Below are 14,407 nucleotides of genomic sequence, written 5' to 3' on the forward strand. Positions count from 1 at the left end.
ACAGCTCTGTGTCACTGATGTCTTCACACAGCAGCAGATTTGGTGCAGTGTATGTGCGAAGCTCCACCAAACTCCCAGCAAGCTCCAGTGACCAGCACCACCCACTGCCCACTCATTGGCTGGCAGAAAACTGCACCAGCACTCATCTTTATCATCATTCCAGCATTGGAAAGAGCACAGCAGTGATCCTGTATTTGTGAAAGCGGCACAATACATACATACACTCCCCAACACTTCACACTGTTACAGCTGCTGATTGGACAGGCTGCTCCCATCAGTATTTGTGTCATTAGAGACACAGTGCTCACACATACACTGCACCAAATCTGCTGCTGTGTGAAGACATCAGTAACACAGAGCTGTCTCATTCACACTTTGTCACAGAACAGATTACATCAGTGACTGCCATCCCCTGTGCAGATTAGAAGCTGCAGACCCCCATCACTGGCCATCACACAGTCTGTTCTCACTGCTGCCAGCAGCCTGGGACAGTGAGGGAAGGAATTACTGATAATGAGTTATGTATTGTAATCATGGAGTGGCCCAGAATACAGGACGATTTTCCTTCCTCACTAGATTCACTTTCCATAGATCACTGTTCAGTGTGTGTCTGGGGGAGGAGCAGCTCTCTGCACTGAGGCTGCTGGAGGGGAAGAATTCGTTACTGTGTGATGAGGGCTGCTTCATGTGGACGGGGAGGGCCTGTAGCTATGGAGGGTGGGGTTGTTGCTATAGAGGGCATGTTTGGAGTAGAGTAGTAGGTTACGACTGGTTCTCATTTCAATGCCATAACATACCCCCCCTTGGACGTTCTGTTCAGAATATCTAGAAAACAGTGCAAACTAGTGACAGAAAGTAAATTACTTATTGTCATAATTCTGCAGCCCAGATATGTACTGAGATTATGTGAAAAGCCCGGACAACCCCTTTAACAGCCAGCAGAACATGTGATGCACCCCATGTGCAATCTTCACCCTGATCCCTGTAGTCTTTAATCATCCCAATCATCTACTTCTGATCCCGGTCCTGAGTTATGGTTATTATTCACAGGCATCACCTCATCGCGAAGAAACATTCTAAACCAGTAGTGCAATAACATATAAGGCAAGCAGAAGTGTAGTTATCCTTTTGAGTTTCATTCAGTCCCCAGATGAAGCCAGCTTAGGCGAAACTCTTGATGGGTGGATAAGACTCTTTTTTATATAATTTATTGCTGTAATAAAAATTATGGTTTCAGCCCTCTCTGCTTAAATATTTTTTTTTTCACGGTGGCTGTTTTTCTAATCATTATTTGACTTATTATGCCTACATCTCCAGTCATGCTAATTAAAGAAATTGCACATGAAAGGATGTTTCTCAGCGCCAATATCTAAGGCTTGTAACCTGTCTTATGAGGGTTGTCCGGGACTCTGATGTCAATGATTAACTTCAAAGTGAGCAGAGTTGCAGTACCTGAGAACGGCCATGACACAGTGTATGGAGCTGTGGTGTTCTGTGTCTATACGCTCTGCACATTTGGCAGCCGCCGCAGCAAAGAACAGCTGATAAGTGGAGGTGCCGAATATAGACCGGCATTATGTAGATACAGAGACCCTGATTCCCGGCAATGTGCCAAGCGCACCGTGTGGCAGTTTGGTGCGCACGGCGCACCGTTAAAAGGACGCATGCGCCGGCAAACGCATACCTGCTTACGGCCTGCGTACTCAATGCTAAAGATAGGGTACGCAGGTCACATGCAGCGTCATGCGCCCATAGGCGGAGCTGACCAGAGGAGGTGCAGCCATGGGCGGAGCTTCACGGCGGCCGTGCGCATCCCTCTGCAGCTCCAGGAAACGCTAGTGTGAAAGTAGCCTTACAGATTCCCTTTAAGTCTGTATAAAGCATGTACTATGTTTTTCACATTCTCCACTCCTACTTGCGCTACACATAACTTCTGTATACAATGTTGATATACTCTTTATTTTCTCTTTTCCTATCTATATTTCACTTTTAGGAGATGATACTCTCCCATGAAATCTGCCAGCTGAAAATGTTCCATTCCTTAGAGAACGCTTTGCAGGCCATTATTGAGTTTGAGGAAAGTACAGCTTCCAACTATATTGTTCTAGAAAAGCAGAAAGACTTTGGGAATGAAGGTAATTTTACTACAGAATTTTCTGTGACTATTCACGTCATTATTCCTATTACCTTTCAGCATAAAATTCTGTAATGTCAATGAGTTGAGGCTTATTCACAAGCTGTGAAAAATGCGATCTTTAAGCAATGCAAGGATGCGTCCTTAGGGCAGCATGTTTCGCCACTGTGCTACATTAAATCTAATGATTGCCAATGGGGTCATCTTGCAACCCACGACTTAACATAAAAAATCCAGCCCTGCAACCAATTCTGAGGCACTGAGAAATGGCCCCTGCGCGGTGGATGGAGCTGTGGGGTTACAGTTGTCTATTACCAGGCGTCAGCGAATCGGAGAGGGTCAGATCCACACTGATCAGATATTGATGATCTGTAATAACTGCAAGCACCTCACTACACATGTGGTCCGTTACTAATGTTTTACTAAAGCATAAAAAAGGCAAAACCTCTGAATCGGGAGGGACATGTAGTAAGGATCAACATCTATTCCTGCGGCAGTAAGAAGAGCAGGACCTGCAGCTTACCGTATTTTTCAGACTATAAGATGCACTTTTTTCACCCCAAATTTAGAAGGAAAATGGGGGGTGCATCTTATAGTCCAAATGCAGGCTCACTGGGTTGCGGCAGTGGTGGAGCAGGATCCCTTCCTTGGTGGTAGAATTGTGGCTATGCTACAGGCTCGATGTTGGCAGTGAGCAGAGTGCATCATTGCCTTCCTGGCAGCCATTTTAATGAAGCTGTGGCAACTGGAGGTGGCGCGTGCACAGATTGGGATCCCGAGATCCCAGTCAAGATTTCAATCTGTGCACACACCACCGAAGGCAGCCATTTTCCTTAGGCTGTGGGACCCTGCTCCATGCAACACACCCTGCTCTGCTCTCAACACACCGGACCCGCAGCATCGCACCGCTGGGATACCCCCTCCTTCCACCCAGGGCCCACAGTAGTGCCCCACTTCTACCACCACCAGCTTCCCGCTTACCAGAGGAAGAGACCATGCCTACTGTGACCCTGGTCCACCGGCCCCCAGGTAAGATACCTTAAATTCAGACTATAAGACGGACAGACACCCACCTTATAAAAATCTATCTTCTTATTTTGCACCCCAAAATTTTGGTGCGTCTTATAGTCCTGGGCGTCTTATAGTCCGAAAAATACAGTACTATTGCTGGATATATTTCTTTATCGCTTCATTGGGGGACACAGGTAACCAGGCGTGTATGCTGCTGTCGCTAGGAGGCTGACACTAGGCAAAAAAAAGGAAAATAGCTCCTCCTCAGCAGTATACACTCACTGACAGGCACCAAGTACCTCAGTTTAAAGAGAACCTGTCAGCTGTTTTGGCCACTATAAAATGTGTCTACTGCCTTTCAGGGCTTATCTACAGCTTATCTATAGCATTCTATAATGCTGTGGATAAGCCCCTGATCCGCCCTGCAAGATAAGAAAAATAAGTTTTATTACACTCACCCAGGGGGCCGAATTGGTCCGAAGGGTGTCGCAGATCTGGGTCCGGCACCTTCCATCTTCTTGCTACTCAGCCCTCCTTCTGACCTCGTGGCTCCCCAGCATAGCGCTCCTGCGCAGGCGTACTTCTCTGCCCTGTTGATGGCAGAACAGATTCCTGCAGTGCGCAGGCGCTGAGTCTCTGACCTTTCCCGGCACCTGCGTACCTCAGTACTTTGTAGAAGTACGCCTGCGAAGGAGCGCAATGCCGGGGAGCTATGAATCAGGCAGGAGGGTGGCATCGCAAGAAGATGGGAGGCGCCGGACCAGGACCTGCGCCCCCCCTCGGGTGAGTATAATAAAACTTATTTTTCTTACCTTGCAGGTCAGATCGGGGTTCTTATCTACAGCATTACAGAATGTTGTATACAGCTCTGGCAAAAATTAAGAGACCACTGCACCGTTTTATAAAAATCAGCTTCTCTACATGTCTGACAGCCATTCCATTCCAGTGTCAGTTGAATTCCAACCAGAGTACACCTCATTCTACTTAATGTGCTTCTGGTTAGGTGATCACCTGAACCAAATCTTATTTAACGAAGAATAGTATAAAAAATCCTGCTGTGGTGTTCACAATCCTCTTGCAATAGGACAAGCTGGGTGGCAAAACAAGTGTTAATAATATCCCAAAAATAATAGGAATGAAAAAATAACTTTTTTCCATGCCAAAGTAGTTGAAAAGAAAAGTTTTGAAAGAGGAAATGAAGGGCTCAATTCTGGCTTTACTAGCAGAGGGATACAGTGAGCGTCATGTTGCCTCCATGAGAAGCAAAGGAGAGCCAGGCTGAAGTTTGCCAAAGACCATAAGGATTGGACCATAGAGGACTGGATTAAGGTAATCTTCTCTGATGAGTCTAATTTTCAGCTTTGCCCAACATCTGGTCGTCACATGGTTAGACGGAGACCTGGAGAGGCGTACAAGCTACAGTGTCTTGCACCCACTATGAAATTTGGTGGAGGATCGGTGACGATCTAGGAATGCTTCACAAAGGCTGGAATTGGGCAGGTTAATCTTTGCGAAGGACGTATGAATCAAGCCGCCTACAAGGTTATCCTGGAAAAACAGTTGATTCCTTCTGCTCAGGCAATGTTCCCCAACTCTGAGGACTGGTTTTTCCTGCAGGACAATGCAACATGCCACACAGCTAGGTCAATCAATGTGTGGATGAAGGACCACCACATCAAAACCCAGTCATGGCCAGCCCAATCTCCAGACCTGAACCCTATTGAAAACCTCTGGAATGTAATCAAGAGGAAGATGGATAGTCACAAGCCATCAAACAAAGAAGAACTGCTTAAATTTTTGTAGCAAGAGTGGCATAAAGTTACCCAAAAGCAGTGTGAAAGACTGGTGGAAAGTATGCAAAGATGTATGAAAGCTGTGATTAAAAATCATGGTTATTACACAAAATATTGATTTCTGAGCTAATCCTGAGTTAAAACATTAGTATTGTTGTTTCTAAATGATTATGAACTTGTTTTCTTAGCATTATTTGAGGTGTCCAAGCACTGCATTTTATTTGTTCTTTTGACCATTTCTCATTTTCTGAAAATAAATACAAAATTTAGTGCTTGGATATTCGAAGACATGTTGTCAGGAGTTTATAGCATAAAAGAGCAGTTTACATTTTACTCACAAATATACCTATAAAGAGAAAAATCAGACAAACTGAAAATTTTGCAGTGGTCTCTTAATTTTTGCCAGGGCTGTATAAGCTCTGAAAGGCAGTGGCCACATCTTATAGTGGACAAAATAGCTCACAGGTTTGCTTTAAGCTCAGTGTCTTTAGGAGGGGGACCTGGATCTGATCCCAGATCTGCATGTTCCTTTGCAGGTTCCCTGTTTGTGTCTATTAATCTTTTTCCCTTTGTTTTTCAGGTTCATCTCTCCAGGGTAATAGGGTGTAATTTCTCATCCTGTTTTCCCGTACGTATGCCACTGATAGAGCAGTGTGGTGTCACCCACATCCCCCACTCTCGGACCCGCAGACGGGACTTTATCCCCTGTCACCATTACAGGTGTTTCAGGGTGATTCCCGGTGGCCAGTCCTTGCCTTTTCCCCTCCTGACCGGGAAGTATCATCTCTGATTCCAATTGCCCTCTCCCACCCGAGGGCTCCTGATGTGATCCTCATCTGCGAAGAGGAATCGTGGACCCATCTTACAGGTAATGTATGTTTTCCCCTTCAGCGGCGCAGGCAGGATCCGTCACATTTCCGTCCCTTAACAGGGGACAGAGCGGCTTTAAGCAGCCACGGCCATTTCCCCATGTCCCGGGCATTCTCCTTTCATCCCTGACCGCACCCCCTCTCTGGTTTCCCTCGCCATTCTCTACTGAGCACTTGAATTTCACGCTCTTTCTGGGCCAATAGGAGGCCTCGCTGGGACAGAGAGTCTCTGCTCTGACCAGGCCACGCCCCCTGCTTTGCGTGTGTCTTTTCGGCGCCTTTTCCTCTCCTATTGGAGCTCCTTCTCCTGGCTGGGACACGCCCCCCCCACCCGACGATCATCCAATAAGAGGCGCTTTCTGTTTCTCCTGGCTGGCAGATTCTCAGGGCTGTCCACGTCCCCGGGCGCATCAGCCAATTGAATACAGCCTTTTGATTTCAGCGGCTGGCACCTTAGCCACGCCCATCGCCCTGCAGCATGCTTACTGTGTCTGTGTTGCCGAGGCCATCTTGGATCTCATGCCTCAGCAGATTGTGCATTCGGCTCACTGCCTTTCCCTGCCTTCTCCTGCACATCTGGCATCAGACCTCGCTGCATCTACCCATGGACATCTGACAAGGAGGACAGAGCTAACCTAACAGTCATCTGCTGTCCATCGCTGGTATTGAGTAGGCTCTGTCCTTGCCTCTGTCCTTCTCCATAGCCCTCTTGAGCAGTATCACCAAGGCTCCACTTATGCCCAGTTCTGCAGGGGCTTCTCGTCCTCCCTCCATTTGCTGCAAAAGAAAGTGGTCTTCAGGTCAGTTGTCCCCTTTCTGCCCGTCCAGCAGCTCTTTCACCATGTCTGCCGCACAGGACCACTTTTAACGCCCAGGATGAGAGCACACCCCTCCCTCCGGAGTGGGCTGTTGCCATGTCTCAGTTGGTCTCTGACCTGACTAAAGTATTGCAGTCTCTGGTGCAGGTCCTGGAACATCTTTCAAATCTATCTGCCGCCACCAGTGCTCCGAATGCTTCTTTCGGTGATGCTATGGATAGGCAGATAGTCTTTGGCTAAATCAGCCTTTGAAGTGGCTGGTGTCTCCTGCTCTAGCTTCGCTTCCACCTGGGTGGCAAAGTCCATCTGGGCCAAAATGTTCCGCCAGGGCATCCTAGCGGCAGCTCCTCCAGATGAGATGGCAGATTTGGCAGACCAGATTGCCCACGCAGGCAAATATCTTGTGGCTGCCTGGATGCGGCCGGTTGTTCCGCCAGAGCAAACAGCAACATCATTGCTATACACCGCATCCTCTGGTTGAAGGTGTGGAATGGAGATCCGCCCTCAAAAAAGTCTCTCACTATCCTGGCCTTTCAAGGTTCTAGGCTTTTCGGGTCCAAACTAGATCAGATCATTTCAGATGCTGCCGGGGGGGGGGAAAGTACCTCTCTTCCTCAGTCCAGGCCTAAATGTTCTTTCAATAGGCCCCTGCCTTTTCATTCCTTTCGACCCTTCTCTTCTTCAGGGACTTCCTCCCAGCAGGACTGCTCTTCCACCCCAGGGGAAAGGAAGAAACCATCCTTCAAACCTGCACCTCACTGCAGGCCAAAGGGTTGCTCCTCCATGCCCTCTAGGTCCCGCTCTTACAGGTTCTCTTCTAAGTGACGAGTCCCCCATCTGGGAATCTCTCCAGAGTGGGAGGCCGGCTTTTTCTCTTCAGGGACGCATGGATGTCGGTGGTCAACGACGCCTGGTTCAGAGAGATAGTTACGTCTGGTTACAAAATCGACATTTCTTCCACCCCAGGAAGACGTTTCTTTCTGTCTCGCCCGCCAAGACGGCCGTCTCCTCCCTTCTACGCACAGGAGTAATCGTACCCATTCCCTGGAACGAGCGGTTTTCAGGGTTCTACTCCAATCTTTTTGTAGTCCCGAAGAAAGACGGATCGCTCTGCCCGACTTTGGACCTCAAAGAGTTGAACCGCCACGTTCAGATCTGCCATTTCAGGATGGAGTCCTTACGCTCGGTGATCGCCTCCATGAAACCGGGAGAATTTCTTTGTTCTGGATGCTTATCTTCACATTCCTGTTTGTGTTCAGCATCAGAGATTCCTTTGGTTCGCGATCCAGGAGGATCATTATTAGTTCACGCCCTTCCTTTCGGCTTGACCTCTGCACCCAGAGTTTTCATTTCCATTCTTCGCTCCAAGGGGATTCTCATAATTCCTTACCTGGAAGATCTGCTGAACAAGGGGCCATCCCGCCGAGACTGCGAGCATTGTCTTCAGATCACTCTGGACACTCTGGTCGGTCTCGCCTGGATCATCAACAGAGAGAAGTCCTCCCTGACCACCTGGTGTTTCTGGGTATGAGGTTTGACACGGCCCAAGTCCGTGTCTTCCTTCCAAAGGACAAGTTTTCATCTCTCTGCCAGGGAATCCGCTCTCTAAAGCTACGAGCTACTCTCCCCTTGCGATCTTGCATGAGAGTTCTGGGGAAGATGATTGCCTCCATGGAAACCGTGACTTTTGCCCAGTTCCACAACTGTCCTCTTCAGCAGGCCCTCTTGTGTGCTTGGGACAAGAGAACCATTTCCCTGGACCGACCCGTACTTCTGCCTCTCACAGTGAGGCAATCCCTGACCTGGTGGACGTTATCCGTCTCAGTCCTGCACGGGAGGTCCTTCCTCCCTCTCCAGTGTCAGGTCATCACCACCGACGCCAGTCTCCTCGGTTGGGGAGCGGTCTTCCTTCATCACATAGTGCAGGGTCGCTGGAGCGCTCAGGAAGCCGCTCACCCATCAATCTTCTGGAGATCAGAGCGATCTTTCTCTCCCTTCTCCACTGGCAGTCCCTCCTCGCAGGCAAGCCGGTCCGCATTCAATTGGACAACGCCACGGCTGTGGCTTACATAAACCACTAAGGCGGGACTCACAGCAAGCAGGTTATGACAGAGGTGACAAGGATCCTGCGATGGGCGGAACGTCACGTCCCTGCTATTTCAGCCATTCACATTCCGGGGGTGGAAAATTGGACTACCGATTTTCTGAGCCGTCAGGGTCTGGCATCGGGCGAATGGACTCTGTCTCACCATTTTCAACCAGATTTGCCAGCGATGGGACACCCCGGACGTCAAACTGATGGGGTCTTGCATGAACCACAAGGTTCCTCAGTTCGTATCCTGGTATCGGGACCCTCTGGCCATCAGTTGAGATGCTATGGTAATCATATGGTCTCCGTTCCGACTGCCTTATCGTTTTCTGCCCTCCCTTGATTCTGAGAGTCGTGAAAAAGATAAAGGCATAAGGAATCCCCGTAATCCTGATATCTCCGGATTGGCCAAGATGGGCCTGGTACACGGAGCTGGTGAAAATGCTAATGGACGCCCCCTGAAGGCTTCCAGACCATCCAGATCTTCTCTGAGGAAGGCTCGTTTTTCTCACCAGGTCATTCAGACCATGATTAGGGCGAGAAAACCAACATCTTCACGCATCTACCACAGATATTGGAAGGCCTTCTTCCGGTGGTGTGAGGAGAACAATGTATCCGATGTCCTTTTCCCTTCCTTCCATCCTTAGTTTTCTCCAAGCAGGTCTTGACTCGGGTGTCTATCGCTCAGTACTCTTAAGGGACAGGTTACCGCTCTGTCAATTCGCTTCCAGAGAGATCTGGTTTCCTATTCCCAGGTAAAGACCTTTTGTCAAGTTGTCGCCCACCTGGCACCACCTTATCCTCCTCCGATAGACCCATGGGATCTTAACCTCGTTCTTGGCGCCCTCCAGCGCTCTCCCTTTGAGCCCATTCAAGATATTTAGTTTTCTCTCCTGTCATGAAAAGTTGCCTTCTTAGTCGCCATTACATCCATCAGGAGGGTTTCCTGAGTTAGAGGCATTATCCTGTCGTTCTCTGTTCCTGGTCCTGCATTAGGACAAGGTAGTTCTCAGACCCATTCTTTCCTTCCTTCCCAAGGTGGTTTCTTCTTTTCACATCAATGAAGACCTTGTCCTTCCTCCTCTGTGCCTCTCTTCTGTCTATCCACTGGAGAAGCCCTCCAGAAGCTGGATTTGGTCAGAGCTATTCGAGTCTACCTTTCAAGGACTGCTTCCTTTTGTCAGTCCGGTTTCCTGTTTGTCATCTCTGAAGGTTGCCTTAAGGGGCTCCCAGCTTCTAAGTCCACTATTGCCCGTTGGATTCGTTTGGCAATATTGGAGGCATACCGCATTCAGGACAAACCACCTCCTCCGTGGGGGAGGGCTCGCTCCACCTGGGCTGTGGGGGCCTCCTGGGCTGTTCGTCATCAGGAAGGTGCTGCATGCGGCAGTTACGCACCACCTGACCTGAGTTCGTTTTCTTAATTTTTTTTTCTTTTCCCACCCTTGGGACTGCTTTGGGACGTCCCATGGTTACTTGTGTCCCCCAATGAAGCGATTAATAAAGAGGGATTTTTGGTAATCACCGTAAAATCTCTTTCTTGGAGCCTTCATTGGGGAACAAAGCACCCTCCCTAACTGTTTGTACTGTTTTTTGGGCCTACGTGCCTTTGTTGTTGCGTTGGTGCATATGTTGAGTTTTGGTTGCTCCTGCTACTGCTTTAACACTAACTGAGGTACTTCGTGCATATTTTGGGGGGGGCGGGTGTTGGGTGGGTTTAATTTGACTTTTAAGAAAGTCCAACATGGTTTTTCTAGTTGCAGTCGCCTGTGTCGAATCATGGGCACAAAGTGTCTATCTATACACATATGGCAACATATAATCTATTGATGGTCCTCACTACTGTATTTTATTGGACAGTTTATATTGTTTAATGATGCCATAAATAAAGTTACCTTGTATTGATATTTTTCCAGAATTCAGGCCCACAGCAAAGTTTACCCTGCATTGGGAAGGACCGGTCATTGATGACGTCTCCCTACAGGAGTATTCGGGAGTCCCTTTCATAATTGTTGGAAGAAAGGTATTGGGAAGCCATTTCAAAAAGGATAGGGCGACAGCCCAAAAAAGATCTGCCGAGTTTACGACTCAGACAGAGGTAGATGTACTGAATGTATTTGAATATTTGTAATGTTTTCTGTACATCTTTACAAACATTTTATACTATTTTGATCCATGCATACTAAGAAATAAAGCAAACTTGCAAACAGTTTAGATAAAAAAAAAATCGTAAAAATTCTAGAGATGAGTAAATCGATTTGAAGGAAATAAAAGTCACTACATCTAAAGTGTGATTTGCCGAAATTTTTGGAATTTGATTTGTCCGAATGTATCAAGAAAGGTGGCTAGTTTCCATTTTGCTGGATTCTTTTTAGGGCAGCAAATATACTGCAGAGCTAGTAACCTGTCTTGCTGCCATGACTCACTGCACGGTCCTCTGCTAACTTTCACCCTCTGGCTTGTAAAGCCGTCCCCTAGGGTGGGAAATATTATTTTTTATGCTCTATATTTTTCTCCGGCAATTGGGGCTCATTCAGTTTTGATCAAATAAGTCCTATGCAAATAAAATTTCCCAGCCAAGTTCAAGTGAATTTTCCTAATTTTGTTAAACTCGCTCTTCTTTTAAACGATCTGTGTCCGATTCATCATTGCAATTACACCATTTTTTTTTTTTTTGGCCGGGGGGTGGGGGGGCGTGAATACCTTTTTATTTTGTGATTGACGAGCAAATAAGTCAAACAATTTGCGCCCTCTAAGTTGTCTTTTGTGATTTAGTAATTTTTCTGAGAAAAAAAGGCCATTTTTGGCTTTACTCAAAATTCGTGAATTGCATGTGCCATTTTCATTAATTCGGTAGAAAAAAATATCAGTGAAAACCACAAATCAAGAAAGAAAAGAAACTTAACAAAAAAAAAGTAAATTATGAACTGGGTTATGGGTGTTCATATATACACATATGTGGTAGTGCTGAGATTTACTTTTCTCCTTCGTCTCATTGGGACACACAGGACCATGGGTGTTATGCTGCTGCCACTAGGAGGCTGACACTAAGTAGATACAAAAAGATTAGCTCCTCCTCTGCATTATACACCTAGACACTGGCTCCAGCCGAACCAGTTCAAGCTTCGTGTCAGTAGGAGTCATGTTTTTTCAAAGGATTACAGGGGGCGATGGATCCCTTAAGGGCTCCGCTTTCCCCAAACCTACAACAGGCCGGAACGTGTAGTGTCGTCTCCACGTACCCCCTCCTGCATCGTTTGCTACGGTATGCTTGCGCTCTTCTTTAGGGGAGATGGGTCCCTTCAGGGAACCGCTATCCCCATACCGACAACAGATGGGAACATGGAGTATCACCTTCATGTACCCCCCCCCCCTCTGCCTCCAGGCTTATTACAGCTGGACCAACAGCCCTGCCCCATCCTGAGGGAGTTAACCCCTTGGATGTCCAGAGGCTCTTATGGCGTCCGTGCGACCCCCACTGCGTCACCACTGATGAACAGTGGCGATGGAAGGAAGGCTGACGGTCCCTCTCCACCTCCCTGACAAATGGATGGTGGATGGAGGGTTCCCTGCACCGTCCATGCTACACCACCTGACCTATAAGCAGAGCATCCCGGGTGCTTTGCTTCTCCTGCGGTGGTTCCATACTGGGTCGCACACTACTGGTAAGTGTGGGCCTGGGACATGAGCAGTATCCAGCGGAGGGCTCCTGCTACAGCGCTTTAAGCGCTATCCCCCGTGGCGTACCCTCTCCCTCGGGTGTGTTCCGGCCTGCTTCGGAAATATAGGCTTGGGCCTATTCTCCTTTGCAACCCGGAGCTCCGCCCACTTTATGATGTCACAGCAGCTCCGCCCATGTCTTGGCACTTCTCGCACACGGTGAGACTTCCCTCTGGCAACTCCAGGTGGCCATCTTTATCTAACGGCCGCCTCTCTACACTTGCAGCCTGGTCACCCTGCTCTCGGCGTCTTATCTGCAATTCCCGGCGGACATCTTCATCCACCGGCTGGCATGCTACAGCGCTGTACATCGGGAGGACCGCTCACACAGGGCCACAGGACCTGGGTAAGATCTCTGCTGCGCCAGATACACTTATTGGCCCTTCTCTGCAGTAGTCACTGGGGCTTACAAGCCACAACCCTCCCTAATGGAGCATATCAGCAGAATCCGGGACAGACTGGGGTACACCATGTCACTCTCTAAGACATCCAAGAAGGCTAGCAAAACACATACAGTGTTTTTCACCTCATGTACCACCTGGCAGACTGAGTTGCCTCGAGGGAGGCCACCGCTACCGAACCCAGTATAACTAGTCCCCCTGAGTGGGCTTCGTCATTGTCGCAGTCCTTGGCTTCACTGACCAAAGCAATTGAGTCCCTCCAAGATTCCTCTACAGGTCGGGGCATTTGTCTGCCTGTCTTAGAAGGTTCCTCTACATCACGGGAACCATTGGCCAGCAGGGGCCGTTCTCAGTCAAAAACGCCACAGGCATCTAGGGAACGGGTTCATAGCATGTCTCCCAGGCCTTCTCGCGCCTCAGCATCCGTGGGCTGCGTTTCCCGCTCCCCCTCACCCGGGGTTCGCAGTAACCAGAACTCTGAGTCTGATTCCGACATGCCCCTTGATCTAGACTCGCTGGATTATCAGGCAACGGTGGATAGTCTCATTGAGCCCGTCAACCAGACTTTGAAGGTTGACGAGAACTCTGATTCCGTCCTGGATCACGCTTTGTCCTTCAAGAGGACCAAATGCCCTCATAGGGTTTTCTCCAACCATACCAAGTTTCTGGGCATAGTTCAGCGGCATAGGTAGCGACTGGACAAACGCTTCACAGGTCAGAAACCTCTTGAGGCTAGATACCCATTTTCATCGGATCTGTGGAAGGAATGGGCTGAATCCCCTCCAGTTGATCCACCTGTATCCCGCCTGGCACCAAAACCCTCCTCGATTAAAGACCCCACGGATCGTCAGAGAATCTTGTCTATTCAGTTTTTGAAGCCTCGGGCGCGGCACTCTCTCTCTCTTTTGCCGTGGCGTGGGTAGCTAAAGCTATGGTCTCTTGGGCAGATACCCTGACCAGAACCATTCAGGATAGTGACCTTCCTCCTGAGGCAATCGATATGGACAATCAGATGTCCTTGGCCAGGGAATATTGCTTCTTCCCTGGACTCGGCTAACTGTGCTGCATTTGCAGCCTCAAATGCCATCTCCATTAGACGGGCACTGTGGCTCAGGGAATGGCAAGCGGAGTCTGCATCCAAAAAGTCCCTAACGTCTCTGCCTTACCAGAGCGGCCGTTTATTTGGAGAGAAGCTGGATCAGTTTATTTTGCACGCCACTGGAGGAAAAAGTAAGTTCCTCCCCCAGCAGAAGACTAGGCAACCTTTTTGTCGGCAGCAACAGACGCGTTTCTGGTCCTTTTGCAGCAATCCCGGTTGGTCCAATACGACCACCTCTTTCAGATCGGGGCGTGCCTCACGTGGGGACAGGGGCCCCCAGGTTTCGTATAAGACCAGCTAGTCGTGGAAGAGCTGACCCAAGGGATCCAGGTCCAATAGATTCTCCGTTCAATGACTCGCTGCATTATCCGGTGAAAACCAGCAGAGTAGGCGGTCGTGTACTCCTATTTCATTATATCTGGCTCTCTCATTATTCCTGCCTCAGAAAACAAGAGGTTCGAAGGGTTCTACTT

The 14,407-nt window shown here is 48.6% G+C and overlaps 1 protein-coding gene across 1 annotated transcript in view; it reads left to right on the forward strand.

The window, feature by feature from the left end:
• Positions 1–14,407, forward strand: part of LOC141097962 (uncharacterized) — a 102,539-nt gene that overhangs the window by 71,966 nt on the left and 16,166 nt on the right. The window contains exons 7-8 of the mRNA XM_073585514.1: positions 1,994–2,135; positions 10,631–10,812. Coding sequence (XP_073441615.1) covers positions 1,994–2,135; positions 10,631–10,812 — 324 coding nt within the window. The remainder of the gene's footprint in view (positions 1–1,993; positions 2,136–10,630; positions 10,813–14,407) is intronic.

Source organism: Dendrobates tinctorius, unplaced genomic scaffold (genome assembly GCF_039654945.1).
Source record: "Dendrobates tinctorius isolate UK_male_01 unplaced genomic scaffold, ASM3965494v1 ptg000086l, whole genome shotgun sequence".
Taxonomy (NCBI): domain Eukaryota; kingdom Metazoa; phylum Chordata; class Amphibia; order Anura; family Dendrobatidae; genus Dendrobates; species Dendrobates tinctorius.